Source organism: Dasypus novemcinctus, chromosome X (genome assembly GCF_030445035.2).
Source record: "Dasypus novemcinctus isolate mDasNov1 chromosome X, mDasNov1.1.hap2, whole genome shotgun sequence".
NCBI lineage: Eukaryota > Metazoa > Chordata > Mammalia > Cingulata > Dasypodidae > Dasypus > Dasypus novemcinctus.
Window position 1 is genome coordinate 70,513,950 of NC_080704.1, and position 21,288 is coordinate 70,535,237.

The 21,288-nt window shown below is 45.6% G+C and overlaps 2 protein-coding genes across 14 annotated transcripts in view; one reads left to right on the forward strand and one right to left on the reverse strand.

The window, feature by feature from the left end:
* Positions 1-21,288, forward strand: part of ZC3H12B (zinc finger CCCH-type containing 12B) — a 786,782-nt gene that overhangs the window by 115,533 nt on the left and 649,961 nt on the right. For 3 of the 13 annotated variants that reach the window (XM_058291735.1, XM_071213166.1, XM_058291729.2), the window contains exon 2: positions 18,468-18,547. The exons of the other annotated variants lie outside the window; for them this stretch is intronic. The gene's annotated coding sequence lies outside the window, so the exon portion shown is untranslated. The remainder of the gene's footprint in view (positions 1-18,467; positions 18,548-21,288) is intronic. 13 annotated transcript variants of the gene reach the window in all.
* On the reverse strand, positions 2,836-3,195 carry LOC105744801 (endogenous retrovirus group K member 18 Pro protein-like). Its single transcript, XM_012520029.1, has one exon. It carries the CDS (start codon positions 3,193-3,195, stop codon positions 2,836-2,838), a length of 360 nt encoding a protein of 119 aa, XP_012375483.1.

Consider the following 21,288-nt stretch of genomic DNA (forward strand, 5'->3'; position numbering starts at 1 on the left):
TGCGGTGATATTTTCAGCGAGGAGCTCTTCCTGCTGCCAGAGGTACAACGTCCAGTTGAAGGGTTGGTGTGAGGGGTTGGAGAAGGTAGGCGGGAGAAGAGGAATGAGGAGGAGAAGGACTGGATACAGGCGAGCTTCAGCCTTCTGCTCTATTGCCATTGCTTTCTTCTTGTACAGGTGGAGTAGGTTCGTCCGCTGGCGGTGGGCTCTCTGATGTTTGGTCAGTGACCGGCCGGATGAGGCATCCCGGAATCCAAAGAGGCTGCGGCTCGGAATCTGGAAAGACACAAGCAAAACCTCTCCCTTGGGCAAGGAGGGGGGCTGGCCCCTGCCAAGTATTATTTTTGGGGTCTTTCCAGTGAACTAGAGGGGCTTGGGTGGGGCGGTATGAGGGGCCCCAGTGCTTATGGACGGGAGATAGCCCTTTCTCATCAAAAGAGAGGAGATTAAGATGGATAAGGCAGGAAGTGATGACGTCTCCTGGCGTCTTTAAGGGATTTTCCTGTCTTTCTTTGTGGATCAAGAGCTTGATATGCTGGTTGACACGCTCGATGATGCCTTGTCCTTGCGGGTTGTGTGGGATGCCGAAGTGATGGGTGATCTTGTAGAGCTGCAGGAAGGCCGCGAAGGCAGCACTTCGGTAGGCAGGGCCGTTGTCTGTCTTGAGGTCCCAGGGCACTCCCATGAAGAGAATGGCTTGGTGCAGAGCTCAGATGGCATGCTTTGCTGTTTCTCCAGGCAAGGGCACGGCGTAGGACATGTGCGAGAATGTGTCAACAGCGACGTGCACAAATTTGAGCCATCCGAAGGAATTGACGTGTGTGACGTCCATTTGCCACCTGGAGTTGGGGCGGAGGCAGCGGGGGTTGACTCCTTGCGGCTGAAGAGGCCCAAGGGGCAGGAGAGGAGCACAGGTGAGGCAGGAGCATACTAGATGCTTACAAGTCTCTATAGGCAGGTCTGGAAAGAGCCGGTGAATGGAGCGCACAGAGAAGTGGAACTGCGCATGCAGAAGTTTGGCTTGGTTGATAGTATCTCCATGGTTGGGAGGCTGAGGTGTCGTGTGGCTGGTGAGAGCGGCAGCAGTGGAAGGTTTTACGGCTTGGTCGGCCGCTTCATTTCCGGCGGTCAGTGGGCCTGGGAGGCCAGAGTGGCTTCTGATGTGTGAGATGAACCATGGATGACATCTAGATTCTAGTTGACGCTGAAGGAACTCGAGTGCCTTGTCGATGGGCGAGTCTGTTGGGAAAAAGGTGGCGAGAGGCAGGGCACGACATGCTTGTAGGGTGTACAAACTGTCTGTGAAGATGTTCAAGGGTTGGTCCGCATACGCATGTAATGCAACAGCAACAGCGAGCAATTCTCCTACTTGGACGGAGAATGCGTTGGTGAACACAAGAGTCCGCGGCTTCCCAGCTGAGGGAGTGTAAATGATGGCAGCGTAGCTGGTCTTGGAGGTGTCAGTGAAGATGGTGACAGCATGAGGAATAGGCTTCCGTGCGGGAAGCGGATGGAAGCAAGGGGAGAAGGGCAGTTGAGTGATGCCCTTCAGGAGCCGGTGATGCGGGTAATGGTTGTCAAAGGAACCTCTGAACACTTCTGTGAGGACTTGCATGTCTGCATCATGCTGGAGCAAGTTGGTGGTGGCCCTGGCATCGAAGGGCCAGATTATTCAAACGGGTTGGATGCCATAGGTGTGCATACTTTGGTAGACCAGGTCGGTGGCAAGAGTGATCCATGCTCGAGTAACCGGGCAGATCTTTGGAAGCTTGCTCTTCGCCATGTGAACCCAAAGTAATGGCCCATCTTGCCAGAGGAGTCCGGTGGCTGTTCCTCGCATGGGAAGGACGAGAGCTTGGATGCTCTTGCCAGGATCATGTCGCTCAAGTCTGCAGGTTTTTAGTGCTTCATTGACCGCCTGTATGGCTGCTCGGGCCGCCGGAGTGATGGTAATTTTCCGAGTAGCGGCTTCTGGAGGTTGGCCCTTGGTCTGCAAGAGCGAAAAGAGGGGCTGGAGCTGGGCGGTGGTGATGGGGAGCGCAGACCGCAGCCAGTTGATTTGCCCGCATAATTGCTGCAGCTCCGCGAGTGAAAGTTTTGGCGGGATGGTTAGCTCTGGTGCTAACGGAGTGATGGTGTGATGGAAGCAGAATCCCAGGAAGTTAAAAGGTGGTTGAAGACGAACCTTGTCCGGCTGGACAGCCAAACCGATTTGGGCGAGGAGACAAAGAAGGTCTTGAAGGACACTTTGTAGTTCTTGAGCGTCCTTGTGGGCAACGAGCAAATCGTCCATGTAATGGATGATAAATGCCCGTTTGCGCAACGGAGCAACAGCACGGTCGACATAGAGCTGACAGATGGCAGGGCTGTTGCGCATCCCTTGCGGAAGCACTCTCCATTGGTAGCGCTGTGCCGCTCCTTGGTGATTTGTCCGTGACACGGTGAAGGCAAACCGTGGACAGTCATTCGGGTGGAGAGGAATAGAAAAAAAGCAGTCTTTGATGTTGATGGTTGCTGCATGCATATACTGAGGAACTGCGGTGGGGTGCGGACACCCTGGTTGTGGTGAGCCCATCAGCTTGATGTGTCTGTTGATTTCCCGCAGATCATGGAGGAGGCGGTACTTTCCATTGTTCTTCTTTAGAATTACAAAGACAGGTGAGTTGTATGGACTGGTGGAAGGTTCAATGTGTCCTGCTTGTAGCTGCTCCTGAACGAGGGTCTCAAGAGCTCTCAATTTATGGGATGGGAGAGGCCACTGCTCAACCCAGATGGGTTCCTCTGTGTCCCATTGTAGAGGAACAGGTTCAGGCGGTGTAAGACGAACAGTGGCGCTTAGTATTGGGGGGACTTTTGGACTGCGGAGGCTGCCGTGGTGAGAATTGCTCCCATCTGCTCGAGGATGTCTCGGCCCCAGAGAATGTTTGAGATGGTGGAGAGTATGAGGGGGCAGAAGCGGCCATGGCAGCCTTCTCTGTCCTCCCACTTGATGGCAGTGGCACACCTCCAGGAGTCGGAGGAGCCCGTGGCTCCAATGACTTGCGGCCCTTGCTCAAGGGCCCAGTGGTTGAAGGCAGCGATTTCAAATGGGATACAGGAGATTTCTGCTCCGGAATCGAGTAGACCTTCTAGCCATTGGCCTTCTACTTTAAGCTCCATGAGGGGCTTTGTCCCTCTAATGGGAACAGTCCACATCACGGTTGAGGTGGGCGTGGCATTTTGGCCTCTTGGGTGTGGGGCTGAGGCCTGCCCCGGGAGGTGTTTAAAGGCGGCTGGTTGGCATTGGTTGAGTGGCAGTCACGTGCCCAATGGTACCCTTTCCCGCACCTGGGGCACAGGGTGGGTGGTCCTCGGCGGCGAGGTGGAATAGCTGGAGCAGTGACCGCATGGGGCGGCTCGGCGGGCCGAGCGTGAGGGCATTCTCGGGTGAAGTGACCTGTCTCTCCACATCTGAAGCAGTCAGAAGAGATGGCGAGGGCTGTAGCTATAGCCTTGGCTAGAGAGGTGGCTTGTGGATCAAGGTTGCGACAGGCCAGGACCCAATCATGCACCCCTTTGTCTCTCATGGTGAGGATGACCTGTCTGCAAACCTCGTTCGCTCCCTCTAAGATGAGCTCTCTGGCGAGAGCTAGCTGGGCTTGCTCCCCGACGACTTTACGCTTGCAGGCTTCAGCGACTCTTGAGACGAAGGTAGAGAACTCTTCATCCTTGCCCTGTGTCAGCTGAGTGAATTTCTGAGGCCTAGAGGTGGCGGCGCTGCGGAAGGCACGGAGGGCAACTTCTCGGAGCCGAAGCCAAAACCTGGGTGGGGCATTTCTGTAACGAGCGGGGTCAGTGAATCATCTGGTACCGGTGTAGGCCTCTGTAGGGTCTTGAATGCCAGCTCTAGTATTTTCAGCAATACGCCTTTCCACTTCAGCTTGAAAGTGTGCTCTCCATTCAATGAACTGCCCTGGGGTTAGAATGGCACGGCCTAGAGAAACCCAGTCGTATGGGACGGCTGCCTGTGTGCCGAGCTCTTCTAAGAGTTGCTGAGCGTAAGGGCTACTGAGTCCGTCTTCTTTCACTGCACGCCAGAGGTTCTTGATTTCATCAGGAGTGAAGGGATACCATTCTTGCGGGCGTTGTGCTGTTGGGTTGGTATTCAGCGGATAGAGGTGCAGAATGCACGGAGCGCACTGAGGCTGGCCCCAGCCTGCAGGACTAGGCTGCTCTCGAGGGAGAGGCGGCGGTGCCATGAGCGGGTGAGTGGGGGGGCTGCCGGCGTGGCGCGGTGGGCTCCCAGAGTCTGTCCAAGTATCGGTGTCCACTCAGGATGGTGCCAGCGGCCTTGCTGCCTCTGCGTGCCCCCAAGATGGCGCTAGCCCTCCTTCCAGTGAGCTACAAAATGACGGCCGCGGCACTTCTGGTGACGTTTCGGCCTGTCCCCAAGATGGCGTTGGCCCTCCTTCCGGCGGACCACAAAATGGCGGCCGCGGCACTTCCGGTGACGTTTCGGCCTGTCCCCAAGATGGCGTTGGCCCTCCTTCCGGCGGACCACAAAATGGCGGCCACGGCACTTCCGGTGGCTTATAAGATGGTGGTGGCCCGCCCTCTGGGTCACTCCAAGATGGCGCCACGACAGGAAGGGGTGGGTATAGGGAGCTGGAATTTCCGCCCGCCTGCCCCCTTGGTGGGAACTTCCCCTTTTCAGGCGGAGAAGAAGGAGGAAGTTCGCCATCTTGGTGGCAGCAGCCTTTAGGAGGGTTCCTCTCAAGATCGGCGTTAAGCTGATCTGACAGAGACTCATTGTCGGAATCATCGGGAGGCGGCTCCCCCTCTTTGGAGTCGCAATTGAGGGGTTGCTTTGGGCCTCGCGAATTGCTGTAATAGGCATCTTTCGGAGCGGGCGCGCCGAGAAGACAAGCACGGATGGCCACGAGCGTGGGCAGAAGGCCCGGGGGGAACGACCTGCCGTCATTCTCCATCGAGGAGGTAACGCGATCAATTAGGCGTGTGTAAGTTTCTGGGCTCCAAAGGTGGCAGGTGGCCAGCCACGGATTGAAGGGTAGAAGGAGGTCCCAGTACTTTTGCAGTTGGCGTAGGGAAACCCTGACACCATTAGTATCTAAAAGGCCAGCAAGTGCCCTGACTTGCAGCCCTTGATGGGAAGATAGACGCCTGCCCATCTTATCTGCTGGTGGTCGGTATATGGGGGTCCTTACCTTGAGAGCACGGCGGAGTGGTGGGAGCGGAGTCCCACAGGGGTGGGGCGTCAGTCGCGTTGGACCAGCCCCACATTGGGTGCCAGAGATGTGGGGGTTTCTCCTCCTGACGGGGGCGACTGGAGGGGTCAGGAGGGCTGCACCTTAGCGGGGTTCGAGGTCGCGGCAGACGGCCTCGGGGGTTCTCAGGTGTGGAGGACGCACGGCGGGGGAAAGGAAGATGCCGCGGAGACCAGGTCTGTGTGCAAGTCCCATTTATTGAGGAAGTATAGTGGGTTATATAGGAGACGCAGAGGGTGGGGGGAGACGTGGCGGTAGGGGATTGGCAGAAGCATGGGCAGACTTGTGGTTGGTTGCCGTAAGCAGTTACTAGGGATGGGGGCAGATATTAGGTTAGCTCTGCTGTCTATAGGGATGGGGATTGGTGCAGGCGGGTACTGCCTTCCGATAGGTGGTTGCGATTAGTTGCTAGGCAGAGGGCAAGCGGAGAGGCTAGGGGCGGGGGGGAGAAGGGGGGAAGCGACCAGGCGGGAGCCTGCTATCTGAGCTTCTAGGACAGCTGTTTGAGGGGATAGGCCAACAGATATTGATATTTATGTTTTTCATAAGGGTTGGGACAATTTCAGTCTTTATTTCCACAAATATTCCTTCTGCCCTTTTTCCATTCTGTTCTCATTCTGAGACATCAATAATGCATGTTTGTACATTTCACATTGTTATCCAATTCCCTAAGCACTGTTCCATTTTTTCCATTCTATTATTTTTCTGTGCTCCTGCCTTTTTGTGTTTAGATGATCTGTCTTTGAAATCATTAATTTTGTGTTTGAGGTATTCAAATATGCTCTTATGTGCTGCTAATATATTTTTATCTCATCAATCATGTCTTTCATTCCCATGAGGACTGTTACCTTTCTTTGCACACTTTCAAATTGTTCTTTATGCTCACCCAATGTCTTCTTAATATCCTTTATCTCTTAAGCCATATTTTCTTCCAATTCTTTGCATTGATTAAGGAGTATTGTTTAATTATCAGTGATTAATTGTCTTAATCCTATATTTCATCAGGCTATTTGCTTCATTCCTTTGGCTTGGCCATCCTTCTTGTTTCCTAGTATGGCTTGTAATTTTTTGCTACTTTCTACAGATCTGAATATGTTCATTAATTTACTCTGATGGCCAATTCCTCCCTCTTGTCTATTGTTTTTTTCACAGCTCTTCATTGATATTTGGTTTAACTTATTCTAAGTCTATAAAATTGCCCATCTTAAGTTCTCAAAATTGTGCTAAGAACTCACTAATGAGGTACAGATTTTCTCTCAGGAGTAAGAGTACAGAAAGTACCAAAAGCAATATTTGTCCATGCAATTTCCAGAACAGTCAGAAAATTGTGCTCATCTGAAACACACAGGTTTCATTCCCAGTTTTCCTGTGTTTTGGTCTGGCCAGAGCCAAGATTCAAAGTGAGCTCTGCTGCCAAATTCACTTAAGGAAAATCCCCCAACACCCTCTACCTTGCTTCTTGTAACAGCTGACAGTGAGGACGATTTCTGTTCCTCTCTCAGTCAGCTGCAGTGAGCTAGGAGTTTTAACACAGCTTAATATCTTGGGGGTGGAGGAGGGGAGCCCTTCCAGCCACCATGGGCGTTTGGTAACTCAAATCTTTGGGATGTTTAGTTGTTTTGTATTCTTCATTTCTCTCTAGCTCACCCTCCTGGGAGTTGTGAATCACTGTCCTTGTCTGCTTATCCCCAAAGCAGGTCCCTTGAACAGCTTTTGCCTCTTTCTTCATTGTTTTTGTGAGAGAGTTGAGTCCTGCCTACCTAATCTGATGTGATTTTCTTACAATTCTAATGTATATTTTAACATGATAGATGAAATGCATTGTATAATTATTTTTCTGGAAAAAAAATATTTTAGGTTTTATATCAATAATTTTTTTCTTTAAATTAAAAAAGAAGGAATGTGTGAATCAAACTTGATTAGATTGTGGATAATTTTTTTTTCCAAATTGTACTCAATTTATTCATTTTTTTTAAAATATATTACATTAAAAAATATGAGGTCCCCATTCGCCCCCACCCCCACCCCCCCACAGTACCACTCTCCCCCATCATCATGTCACATCCATTGCATCTGGTGAGTACATCTCCGGGCATCGCTGCACCCCATGTCCCGTGCTCCACACCATAGCCCACACTTTCCCACGTTCCATCCAGTGGGCCATGGGAGGACATACAACATCCGGCAATTGTCCCTAGGGCACCACCCAGGAAAACTCCAAGTCCCGAGAATGCCTAGATGTGGATAATTTTTAAAGATTTCCAAAAATAACTATTTCTCATTGCAAAGCAGGGTATGAGTTAATGTATATATGTACAAGATTTTTTAAAGAACTTGAGTGTAAATAATATACTGGTAGAAAACCAAAATTTGATTATTTTCTCTGGGAAAATGAGAAAATTTTCTTAGATTATTGGTCTATGATTTATATAGGTTTATATCTTCTGTGTAAATTGCCTAAAAGTCAGAGATTCTGCATATTATCAAAATAATTTCCTGTACATTATGTTGACTTTACCATGTACTTGATTGTTTAAGAAAATCAAGTCTTCCCATTTAAGGAGAAAATCTATATATCCTCCTATACTGATTTTTTAAATATTTTATTATCACTTTGGTTACATAGAGAGCCAAGTATTATTTCACAGTGACCCACGGATCTTGTTTAACCAAGTATTCAAACGTCCTGAAAACTTTAGACATTTTGCCTTCCTAGACTTAAATTCTAAATGGTGTCTTCTTGATCTCAACTATCTTTTGGATTTATTCTTTCCTTTGTAAAAAAGCAAGTTCCTAAAAATAATTAGGTTTATTTGATATGTTATGAGATACATGGGAAGTGTTGTCAAATTAAAAGATGTGGAGACAGTGACCACAGGAGTTGATGAAGGCAGGGAGGGGGAAAAAAGGTGTTATATGGGGACATTTTAGGGGCTTGGAGTTGTCCTGAATTATATTGCAGGGACAGATGCAGGACTTCATATATCCTGCTGTAATCCACTGAATGGACTAGGAGAGAGTGTAAACTACAATGTAAACTATTATCCATGCTGGATAGCAGTGCTTCAGAATGTATTCATCAAATGCAATGATTGTATCACACTAATGAAAGAAGTTGTATATGTATATGCTAGCAGACCATGCATGTGCTAAATTTCTCCCTCCTGTGGGAGGAGTGGGAGTGTGGGGAGTGGGGTATATGGGAACCTCATAATTTTTAATGTAACATTTTGTGTGATTTAAATATCTTTTTAAAAGCATAATAATATTTTTTAAAATTTAATGTTATGAATTAAAATATTTCAGAAATTGTGTAAAGTTCCTAGATATTTATCAGTGTTCTTACTGTCCATGATTTTTTCTCTTACTGCTTTGCCCAGTATTAGAAAATAACACTATAATGTTGCCAGTCATATTTTCAGTTATTCTTTTAAATTGTTACATGCCACAATATCAACAAAATTTCCCTGCCATTACATAGTTTTCTAATAAACTCTCATCAGATCTTTCAGTTTTGTAAAAGAGTTACATTTTAACCACAGCCACTTTAAACTTTTGTGATTCTTTTTTTTACCCTAATACTTTCCTAAAACAGCTTCCACTCAATTACTGTCCAGAAAGCTTTGTTTACCACATAAAGAGGACTGACAGACTATCTCAAATACATAGAAAGGACTATGCTAGGTACTGCAGGGGCATAGTCTTTTAATGATATTGTTTAAACATTGTTGTGATTGTACTATTGGACTGAATCAAAATTTCCAGAACTCTATTGGAAAAGCTGACGTGTTAATGAGATTGCTAATACAAGATCAATTGGAAATGGAACCAATTATATATAGGACTAAATGACCTGAGAAAGGATGAATGTGGGTTTTGTTTAAAATATTACTAATACTTTAAGGTTCTATTTCTGTATATAAGGAATTCCTTTCTGCTTTTCTATAGGCTACCATAACAATTTAGTAAACTATATTTTTGTAAACAAAATAATACATTTATTTTTTTCCCTTCTTGTTCCCTCCAGAATTTTGATCTCTTGAATGTTCTTATTTTCATGGAAATATAACTATTTACATAGGTTAAAGAAAATCTTTCCTCCTTGCTAACAAGGCATAATTAAAAACATTAGGCTTTTAAAGAACTGAAACACTTTTGAAAACCTAAGCATTGGGAGCAGATGTGACTCAAATGGTTGAGTGCCTGCTTCCCACATGAGAGTCCTGAGTTTGGTTCCTGGTGCTTCCTAAAACAAAAAACAAGCAAGAAGAAAATGAATTAAAAAAACAACCCAGTGTTGCCCATGAGGCTCAATGGTTGAGTGCCATCTTCCCACATATGAGGTTCTAGGTTCAATCCCTAGCCCCAGTACCTAAAACAAAAGCAAGAACAAAATACAAGAAACTAAGGGTGAATTTTTGAGACAGTGCTTATAAAGACTTCTTTAAAAACCATCATGTTACATGGCTTAGTGTTCCCAACCTTACCTGTGAGTAAATATGGTCATTTCCTGGCAGGCCCAGTAACCATATGATTTTGATGGAACCTTAAGGAGAGAGAAATTCAACCAAATATATAGATACTCTAGGTAAAATCTGGTGGCTTCACTTTCTAACCTTGAGAGCTTTTTAAAGTCCAATTTGAGATGCTGTATAAAAAACTCCAGCAAATCAAACTTAAAATGGCCTATATGGTAAACTACCATTCTTGCTGCATCTATGTACATAATTAGACTAAATTTAATAAAACCAGTCTTGTTTTATTATCAAGAATAATCACTCCTTGAAATGATATATGATTAAAAGGAGGATGACTCTAGGGAAAAAATTTTTTTTCAATAAATAGTAAAACACACTCCTTTGGGTTAACAGATTTCTATTCATGGACTTTGAGCTATTTTATATTCCCTTTGTAAACTGAAGGTAACTAAATGATTTATTACATACTTGTAATTAGACTAGATTCTATCATCTTGCACATATTGTCAATATTTACTCTTTTTTATTTTTACACTTTCCTTCGATATCTGGACCTAATTCTCCAAAATAATGTTTTCAATTTTCCTCCCACCCTCCTGACTTGATGTCATAGAAGACTAAAATCTGCCCAAATTCTTACTTAAACTCTAGGTTTTCTTGTAACTGGCCTTTACCCAGGATCTAAAAGAACACTGAGAGTTAAAGCCCAATGGCTTGCTATATATTTCAAAGGACTCTTCATGCTAGTAGACTATGCATATGCTAAATTTCTCCCTGAACAAGTGGCTTCTGGGTTACTAAAAATGGTAGATAAAGGCTCAAGTCACATATGCTTCTATATAAAAATTAGCCATGACTACAAGTAACATCAACAAGAGCATCTATATACAATTTAAAAAATTCAAAGAGCAGTGCTACATAATACAAAGATTTCCATCTACCAAACTCTTAGATTTTGATAAAGCCTCTTAGACTTTCATAAAGCCTCATATTAATATTTCCTTTTCCTTTGAGACATGTTTCTTATAAAATACCTGACTGTAAATCAACTGATTTTTTGTCACTACCTCTCAACAAATGGTTCAACTTACCCCCTACCAACAAAAAAATCTCAAGAGCCAACTGACTAACTTGTTCGGTGCTGTTCTTATACAAGAAGAGGGACAGTTAACAACTGTTTTCATTCTCTTAACCAAGTGGCTAGCCTTTCCCCTTACACTCCTGCACCTCCTGCCTTCCTTGTCCTTACACCTTGAAAGCAATCTTGAAGCTGTGGGACTCTAAAGAAAAACAATTGGAATGCAGAAAAAAGGAAAAGAGACAACTTCAGACCTTAACTATTATAAATATTAACTCACTCCCAACCAACCCTCCTCTCTCCTCACATGGCTAACCAGATACATGAGAAGCCCCAACTAGGCAGTTCTTTACCTCTGTCCTCCTCTCTCTTGACCCTTACAGGTGGCCTAAATATTGCAAAGTCCTAATTACAGTCTCAAAAAATCCTTCATTCATCTCTGTAGAACCACTGTCCTAAGTACACTCTCATTAAATCTTGGCCCACCCTTGTGTTCAACCTCCTTTATTATATGGGGTTTTTCCTCCAACACATTCTAAGCCTTTTGTTTTTCCTTCCTACGATCTCTTTATTTTTTTTAAATGTTACATTAAAAAATATAAGAGGTTCCCATATACCCTACATCGCTCTCACCCCACTCCTCCCATATAAACAATCTCTTTCATCATTGTGGCACATGCATTGCATTTGGTGAATACATTTTGGAGCACTGCTGCACCACATGGATACTAGTTTACATTGTAGTTTACACTCTCCCCCAGTCAATTCAGTGGGTTATGGCAGGATATATAATGTCCGTCATCTGTTCCTGCAATATCATTTAGGACAACTCCAAGTCACCAAAATGCCCCCACATCACATCCCTTCTTCCCTCTCCCTGCCTGCCCTCAGCAACTACTGTGGCCACTTTCTCCACAAATGGGACAGTTTGCTCGGTCGGTAGAGGTGGGGTCTGGCTGCGGACGAGAGGTCGGTCCAGCTCTGGATGAGGGGTCGGTCCCGCTTGGGATGAGGGGTCGGTCCCACTTGGGGCGAGGGGTCAGTCCGGCAGCAGACGAGGGGTCAGTCTCACAGGGGTTGCGCGGTATGGTTGACGGGGTCGCCCGGCGAAGCCGGCGACAAGGGGGTCACCCGGAGAAGCAGGCGACGAACTGGGGACAAGGGAGGCCAGGCCCTTGTTGGGGGCTCTCAGGACTGGAGGGCGCACGGCAGAAGAACTACCGTGGAGACAAGGTAAACACGCAAGTCCACTTTATTGAGGGAGAGGCAATAGTTTTATAGGGGCTGGGGAAGGCTGATTGGTTGAAGCCACGCCCTGTTCTGATTGGTTGCCGGCAAAAGGTCAGTGGGAGGTACTGGACGGGGGAGGGGTGGTGATTAGGGATTGGCTGTTGCTGTTGCTGGGGGAAGTGGCAGGGCTTAGTGATTGGTGGCTGCTGTTGCTGGGGTAAAGGGCAGACTTGAGTTTCCTGCCCACGCCTGGCTGTTGCTGCTGTTGGGGGAGGGGAAAAGGGCAGACTGGAATTTTCCACCCTGCGCCTGCGCAGGGAGAAAGAAGAAGAAGGGTGCCACCCCACAAGGCATCGTGTGGCGCCATCCGGGAGGAGGGGCGGCCGCAGAAGCATGGCTGCCGAGAAGGGGAGACCCGAGGGCACTCTGCGCCCATGCCGAGCTTCCTTCAGGGGTGGCGGTGGGTCTGACCAGCCACCCTATTATGGGGGCAGCAGCTTGGCCTGCTGTGGCTGCTCCCCCGCCAGGCCAGCAAACCACACTTCAGCCCGAGGGGTGACCGCATTTCCCCCTTTTTTCCAAATAAGGGCCGGGATGGCAGCAGCAACAAGTAGCCGAGGCCCAAGAGGCAGTAAGCAATGAGGGAAGCGGGGCTGAAGAGGGAGGTGAGTATGCTGGGGATATAAATGTACAATTTGGGAGGCGGTATCTTGTCGTTGCAAGCAAGGGTGGCCAATGTCCAATTCTCGTTGATCTCGGTGGCTATAAGGTCTATCTGCTGTTAAAAGTCCTGAATGACAGCGCGTTACAGGTACTTGATCTCTTCTTGGCGGTGAAGAGTGGCAGAGGCAGACTGTGTGATGGTCTGGAGGATCGCAGCCGTAAGGACAAGTCACATCAGGGCACCAGCGGCAGTGGTGGCAGCAGCGTCAGGAGTGGTGGAGACGTAGGCGAGGGCAATAAGAAGGCCAAAGTCTCCACGAGCGCGAGAGAGGCCGATGTTAATGGGGCGGGTCGACATGGGGTGGCCCAATATGCAACACAATGGGGGTTCAAGCAAAAAAGGAAGGGGGGCGGGGGACAAGAAGGAACGCTTTGGATGGCTGAGAAGAGGAGTGAGGTCGAGACAGGAGGAAGCCCTGCAGAAGTATGGGGAACTGTTAAAAGCAGAAACGTTATTAGATGCTAGAAAGCAGGCCGCGGGCCAGGGAAAGCGGGTTGCAGGCCGTTTAGCGGGGCTGGAGCTGCTTGAGAGCGATGGCGGCATGGGGGGCCGCGGTTACAGAAGACTTGGGGCTGTTTCAAAGAGATCTTACACCGGTGAGTGTCTAGGAGACCGGCGAGGGCCCGAACTTGAGGGCTTGCTTAGCAGATAGGATGTTACCCATTGCTAATGGCCTTTTGGAGCCGATAAGAAAAGGGGCCCTTACCTTGAGAGCATGGCGATGGGAGCCGAGGTGCGCGGTGAGACGAGGGGTCAGAGCCGATGGGACTCCGACGGTGGTCGCGGGCCAAAAGAAGGCCCTTACGAGGGGAGGGCGGAACGACGAGCAGTGGAGCAAGGCAAAGGGGAGCAAGCGCAGAGGGGAGGAGGCAGAGGTGAAGGCAGGGGTGGAGGTGCTCAGGCACACACTCCTGAGAGTTTTATTGGCGCCTTTTAATCATAGCGGGTCGGTATAAGCCCCCAACATGGAAGGAGAAAGCCATCCAGCGATTCTCCCAGACCGCCGTGGATCGTATGAGGTCACCAAGGTTCAGGAGCAGCAATGCAGAGTGAAAAGATAGGGGTGAGAAGAGAGGAGGGCGTAGGGCTGTGGGAGGGTTACTTCAGACGTGCAAGCGCGCGCTCCTGAGAAATCCAAGGCTCCTCTTAATCATAGTGGGTCGGTATAAGCCCCCAACATGGAAGGAGAAAGCCATCCAGCGATTCTCCCAGACCGCCGTGGATCATATGAGGTAGCCAAGGCTCAGGTAGCAGCAATGTTGCACGAGAGAAGCCCCACGGTGAGAAGAGAGGAGGGGGGCCGCCAGGTTATGGAGTGAGGCTGTGGTGGGGTTGCTTTGCCCCACGTTGTGCTGTGGTGGGGTTGCTTTGCCCCATGTTGGGCGCCAACTGCAACGGTTTACTCGGTCGTAGAGGTGGGGTCTGGCTGCGGACGAGGGGTCAGTCCAGCTCTGGACGAGGGGTCGGTCCCGCTTGGGATGAGGGGTCGGTCCCACTTGGGACGAGGGGTCGGTCCGGCAGCAGACGAGGGGTCGGTCTCACAGGGGTTGCATGGTACGGCTGACTGGGTCGCCTGGCGAAGCCGGCGACAAGGGGGTCACCCGGAGAAGCAGGCAATGAACTGGGGACAAGGGAGGCCAGGCCCTTGTCGGGGGCTCTCAGGACTTCAGGACTGGAGGGCGCACGGCAGAAGAACTACCGTGGAGACAAGGTAAACACGCAAGTCCACTTTATTGAGGGAGAGGCAACAGTTTTATAGGGGCTGGGGAAGGCTGATTGGTCGAAACCACGCCCTGTTCTGATTGGTTGCCAGCGAAAGGTCAGTGGGAGGTACTGGACGGGGGAGGGGTGGTGATTAGGGATTGGCTGTTGCTGTTGCTGGGGGAAGTGGCAGGGCTTAGTGATTGGTGGCTGCTGTTGCTGGGGTAGAGGGCAGACTTGAGTTTCCCGCCCACGCCTGGCTGTTGCTGCTGTCGGGGGGAGGGAAAAGGGCAGACTGGATTTTTCCGCCCACGCCTGGCTGTTGCTGCTGTCGGGGGAGGGGAAAAGGGCAGACTGGAATTTTCCGCCCTGCGCCTGCGCAGGGAGAAAGAAGAAGAAGGGTGCTGCCCCACAAGGCATCGTGTGGCACCATCCAGGAGGAGGGGCGGCCGCGGAAGCATGGCTGCCGAGAAGGGGAGACCCGAGGGCACTCTGCACCCATGCTGAGCTTCCTTCAGGGGTGCTGGTGGGTTCGACCAGCCACCCTATTATGGGGGCAGCAGCTTGGCCTGCCGCGGCTGCTCCCCCGCCAGGCCAGCAAACCACACTTCAGCTCGAGGGGTGACCGCACACAAAAATGCTACAATTTCTTCTATTACTAGTCACAATTATTCCATAGTAGAATATCAGTAAGTCCACTCTAATCCATATTTTATTCCTCCATCCTGTGGACGCTGGGATGGTAATGTCCATTCCACCTCTATATTGAAAGGGGGCTTAAATTCTACATGAATGATGGATGCAATTCTCCAGCTTGCAGTTTTAGGCCCTCTTGGTTCCCTGGTGTGATGGTTGACTATCTTCACCTCCCTGTTAGTGAACTTGCTGTCCTTTGTTTTGACAGAGATGAGCTCTACTTTCTCTCTCCTGCTATATGATTAAAGTCATACTTGTGTGTTTAGTATTGTCCAGTGAAGTTTTGTTCTTTGACAGATATTTGGAGCCCAAAACCTTCCAATCTTTGCCAAGGGCATGTGTTGGGCATGACTTCACAATCAGCAAATTTCCAAATTAGCATTAGCCTTCACTTTCTGCTTCCATAGAACCTAAATGTTAACAGGATATGAAAGTTTAAGGCCTTCTCAGGTCTTTCCTGAGTATGTGCACAGCCCTGATCATGTTCATTGCTTTCTAGATTTCCAGGAATATTTCAGAGCTTTTCAAAGCCCTTAATGATATTTCATTCCCAGCCTTTTCTCACAAGTTTTTAGTTTGTTTACTCTTTGTCTCAACTGTTGTCTATTGACTTAGGTAGTAGCAATCTGAGACCTTAGCTCATAAATATTTTTTGACAAATACCCTTTAACAAGTAGCTTTATCAGTAGGCTAGTTCTGAATTAGGTGAAATAAAGACAAACTTTTTGAGTCATTCTTTCAATTTAGGAAACTGGACTGATGTTATCTCTATTGCTCCAATTCAAGGATGTAAGAAGAGTAGAAAGTTGGGTTGGAAGGTGTAAAGTAACAATATAGTATAGGTTCAGGTTTTATGGCTTTATTGAGGTCTAATTGACATATAATAAGTTACATCTTTTTAAAGTATTCAACTTGCTAAGTTTCATATCTATACACACCAATTAAGCAATCATAAAAATGAAGTTAATGAACATATCCATCACTCCCAAAAGTTTTCACTTGCCTCTTTGTACTGCCTCATTAATGCCCCCTACTTCCCTTCCTTAGGCAGCTACTGGTTTCTTTCTGTCACTATAGATTAGTTGTATTTTTTAGAATTTTATATAACTGGAATCATATAGAATGTAATCTTTTGGACTGTCTTCTTTCATAGTATGCCTTGAGATTCATCCATGTTATTGCATGTATCATTAGTTCATTACATATTTTGAGGGAACCAGGCCAGGGATTGAACCTGGGATCTTGTATGTGGGAAGCTGGTGCTCAACCACTGAACCACATCAGTTGTCCTGAGTTGGCTTTTGCTTTTATTTGCTTGTTATTTGTCTTTTTTTTAATTTTAGGAGGCACTGGGAATGGAATCTGGGACCTCTCATGTAGAAAGCGGGTGCTCAATTGCTTGAGCCACATCCACTTCCAACTAATTACCTTTTGTTGTTGAATAGTATTCTTTTTTGTATGTATGCCACAATTTGTTTTTCTTTTTATCTGTTGATGAATGTTTTGATTATTTCCAGTTTGGGATTTTTAAAAAAGCTACTGTAAATATTCCTTTATAAGTGTTTCTATAGACATAAACTTTCATTTCTCTAGGGTAGATTCCTAAGGGTAGAATAGCTACAACATATGATAGGTGCTCTCAAAAGTTGTACCATTTTACATTCCCACAAGCAGAGTATGAGATTTCAAGTTCTTCCACCTCCTCACCAAAATTTGCTATGGAGAATCATTTTAATTTTAGTCAATGTCCTCCCATGGCCCACTGGCTGGACTGTGGGAGAGTGTGGGCTATGGTGTGGACCATTGACCATGAGGTGCAGCAGTGCTCAGAGATGTATTCACCAAGTGCAATGCATGTCTCATGATGATGGAGGAGGTGGTTGTTATGGGGGGAGGAATGGGGGTAGGGGGGTGGGGGGTATATGGGGACCTCATATTTTTTGAATGTAACATTAAAAAAATAAAGACAAAAAATAATATGCATAAACAATTTTAAAAATTTTAGTCAATGAAATAGATGTGTTGTATCTCATTGAGGTTTTAATTTGTATTTCTCTAATGATTAATGATACTGAGCTTCTTCTTGTGCTTGCCATCTGTATCTATTCATTGCTGAATTATCTGTTCAGACTGTTTACCTGTTTTTTGGGTAAAATTTTTTCTCTTTTTATTTTTTTAAAATGTTACATTAAAAAATTTTAAGAGGTCCCCGTATACCCTCCAGCCCCCTCACCTCACTACACCCACACCAACAACCTCGTTCATCATCATGACACATTCACTGCTTTGGTGAATACATTTTGGAGCACTGCTGCACCACATGGATAGTGGTTTACATTGTAGTTTACACTCTCCCCCAGGCCATCCAGTGGGCCATGGCAGGAGGTACAATGTCTGGTATCTGTTCCTGCAGTACCACTCAGGACAACTCCAAGTCCTGAAAATGCCCCACATCATATCTCTTTTTCCCTCTCCTTACCCTCAGCACCTATCATGGCCACTTTCTCCACATTCATGCTACAATTTCTTCCATTACTAATGACAATAGTTCCATAGAAGAATATCAGTAAGTCCACTTTAGTCCATACTTTATTCCTCCATCCTGCGGACCCTGGGATGATTATGTTCACTTTACCTCTATATTGACAGGGGGCTTAGATTCCACATGGATGATGGGTGCAATTCCCCTGCTTGCAGTTTTGGGCACTCTTGCCTCCTTAGTGTCATGGCTGACCTTCTTCACCTCCCTGTTAGCTGGCAGGGTAAATCCAATATACCAGGTGGTAGGAGTTGCAAGTCTGCTGAGGCTCAGGACCTGGCTGTCACATGGACAGTCCAGAGATTCAGGTCTCCTAAGTATATGCCAACCCCAGTGCCAACCACAGATCCAGTAATAGTAACAGAAGAGGCATGTGTAGAAAGGTCACATCTGAGTCCAACTCCATCACACTCAGGAACACAAACTCCAAAGTAGGGCCAATTGGCATGGCACTGAACTCAAGTCATCTGCCATGACCATAGAACCCCCGGGTCTCTGTAGCCCTCAGAAGCAACTGTACCTGGGGTTGTATCTACTTTGGCTGTCTCTGAGACTCTGCTGAGGCATGTGTAAGTGTGACCACTCTGATGACCTCCTGGCTCTTTTTTGGAGACTCATAGCCATATACATTTATTTGTCCTTCCCATTTTCCCCTTTTATTCAAGGTCAAAAATCAGTTTTTAACACCTGATATTACATGTAGGCTGAGATATTCTGCTGGTCTGAGTTGAACTTTTTATTCACGGTCTCTTTCTAGTTACATCATCAGCTGGTGTTTGGTAGTAATCCCTTGGTGCCAGGGAGGCTCATCCCCAGGAGTCATGTCCCATGCTGAGGGTAAGGTAATGCATTTATATGCTGAGTTTGAATTTTGAGACCTTTATATATTCTACTAAATAGTCCTCATTTATATATATATATATATACTATATTTTAATGCAGTCTCTCTGGTTTATTCTTTCTCTTAACATTGTCTTATAAACAGCAGATTTTTAAATTTTTATTGTCATGAAGTCCAATATATCAATTTGTTCTTTTTTAGGCCATTCTTTTGGTGTTACAGCTAACAAATATCTGTCTAACCCAGGGGTTCTTAAGAAGGGTTCAATTCAATTGACTGAATTGAAATTCAAAAATATTAGACTTGTGGGAATGTGTTGATGTGGGTGTGATATATTTATTAAATAATGCACAGTATAGTGTGGACTTAGTATGGGGTCCATGGTTGTCACCTGACTGGCAAAAGGGTCCATGGAACAAAAAAGGTTAAGAGCCTCTGGTCTAACCTAATATCATAAAGATTTTCTCCTGTGTTTTCTTCCACAAATTTTATAATTTTAGCTTTTACCTTTAGGACTATGGTCCATTTAGAGAAAATTATTGAATATAGTGCAAGGTGTAGTCTGAAGTTCCTTTTCCTGCATATGGTTATCCAATTATTCCAGTGCCATTTGTTGAAAAGTTTATCTCTTCACTAAATTTTCTTTGTATGTTTTCCAATTATCAGTCACCTCTATGTATGTGGGTACTTTTCTGGACTCTCCATTTTGTTCCTTTGATTTATTTATCTATCCTAACACAAATATCATATTATCTTGGTTATTGTTACTTTATAATAAGTCTTGAAACCAATAGTCTTAGTTATCTAATTTTGCTTTTTTCAAAATTGTTTTGGTTACTCTGAGTCCTTTACATTTTAATATAAAGTTTATAATAATTTTGTTAATTTCTACAAAAAAAATCCTGCTGGATTTCCAACTGTGATCGCATTGAATCTATTTATCAATTTGGAGAGAATTGACATCTTATAGATATTGAGTCTTCTAGCCCATCAGCATGGCATATCTTGCCATTTATTTAGGTCTTCTTTAATTCATCTCAGTAATATTTTGTTGTTTAATTGTATAAGTTTTGCAAGTCTGTGTGACTTATTCCTAAATATTTTATAATTTTTGATGATATTGTAAATAATTTTTAAATTTAATTTGGTTGTTGCTAATATTCACAATTGACTTTTGTATATTGATCTTGTGTTTTGAAATCTTGCTAAACTCACTTATTAATTCTCAAAGCCTTTTTGCTGAGTTCATCAATTTCTACGTAGATACTTATGTTGTCTACAAATAAAGATAACTTGATTTTTCTTTTTCAATCTGACTGCTTTTAGTTTCTTTTTTTTTTTTTTAAAGATTTATTTATTTATTTAATTTCCCCCCCTCCCCTGGTTGTCTGTTCTTGGTGTCTATTTGCTGCGTCTTGTTTCTTTGTCCGCTTCTGTTGTCGTCAGCGGCACGGGAAGTGTGGGCGGCGCCATTCCTGGGCAGGCTGCTCTTTCTTTTCACGCTGGGCGGCTTTCCTCACGGGCGCACTCCTTGGGCGTGGGGCTCCCCCACGCGGGGGACACCCTTGCGTGGCACGGCACTCCTTGCGCGCATCAGCACTGCGCATGGCCAGCTCCACAGGGCTCAAGGAGGACCGGGGTTTGAACCGCGGACCTCCCATATGGTAGACGGACGCCCTAACCACTGGGCCAAAGTCTGTTTCCCTGCTTTTAGTTTCTTTTTCTTGCTTGGTGGCACTGGTTAGAACCTCCCATAAAAATGTGAATAAAAGTGATGAGAATTACATAATTTCCCCTTCCTCATCTTAAAGAAAGAGCATTCAGTCTACTTTTTATCATTAAGTATAGTGTTGCTTATGGATTGTTAAATGACCTTTATCAGGTTGAGAAAGTTCCCTTCTCATCTTAATTTTCTGAAAGAAGTGTCAGCCTATGTTCTCCAAAGATGTACAAATGTCCAACAAGGACATGGAAAAGTGCTCAACATAATTATCCATTAAAGAAATTCAAATCAAAACCACAGTGGAATACCACTTCACTCCCAGCAGGATGACTATAGTATATAAAAGTAAAATATTTAATGTTGGTGACAAGGAGGAGAAATTGGAATCCTTCTATATTTATGGAAGTACATAAACTAGTGCAGCTACTGTGGAAAACATTTTGGCAGTTCTTTAAAATCTAAACAAGAAATATCATGATCCAGCCATTCTATTCTTTGTGTGGAATTTTCAAAAAAAATTAGAAAACAGATACTCAAAAACTTGTTTAGGAGTGCTCATAGAAGTACAATTACCAGTAGTCAAAAGGTGAAAATACTGAAATGAATTCATAAATGAAATATAAATTAATACAATGAATAATATTCAGCCATTAAAATAATGCAGTTTTGATGCATGATACAATGTGAAGCAATCTTGAAAATACTGTGCTCAGTGAAATAAGTTAGAAGCAAAAAACATATTATATGATTAAAATAACATGAAATATCCAGAGTTTATAAATCCATGATTTAATGGATTACTGATTGTTAGGGGCTAAGGAGAGTAGGGGAATAAGGAGTGATGCTTAATGTGTACTGGGTTTCTTTTGGGGGTGATTAAAATATTTTGGCATTAGATAGAGATAATGGTTCTGCAAAGTGTGAATGCATTAAATACCATCAAATTATACACTTTAAAATTGTCAATTTTATGTAAATTTCACCTCAATTAAAAATATTATTAGTTCTTATTTG

Coding starts and splice junctions, on each gene's coding strand:
- LOC105744801 (XM_012520029.1), bottom strand. CDS start 3,195: ATGTGGACTGTTCCCATTAGAGGGACAAAGCCCCTCATGGAGCTTAAA.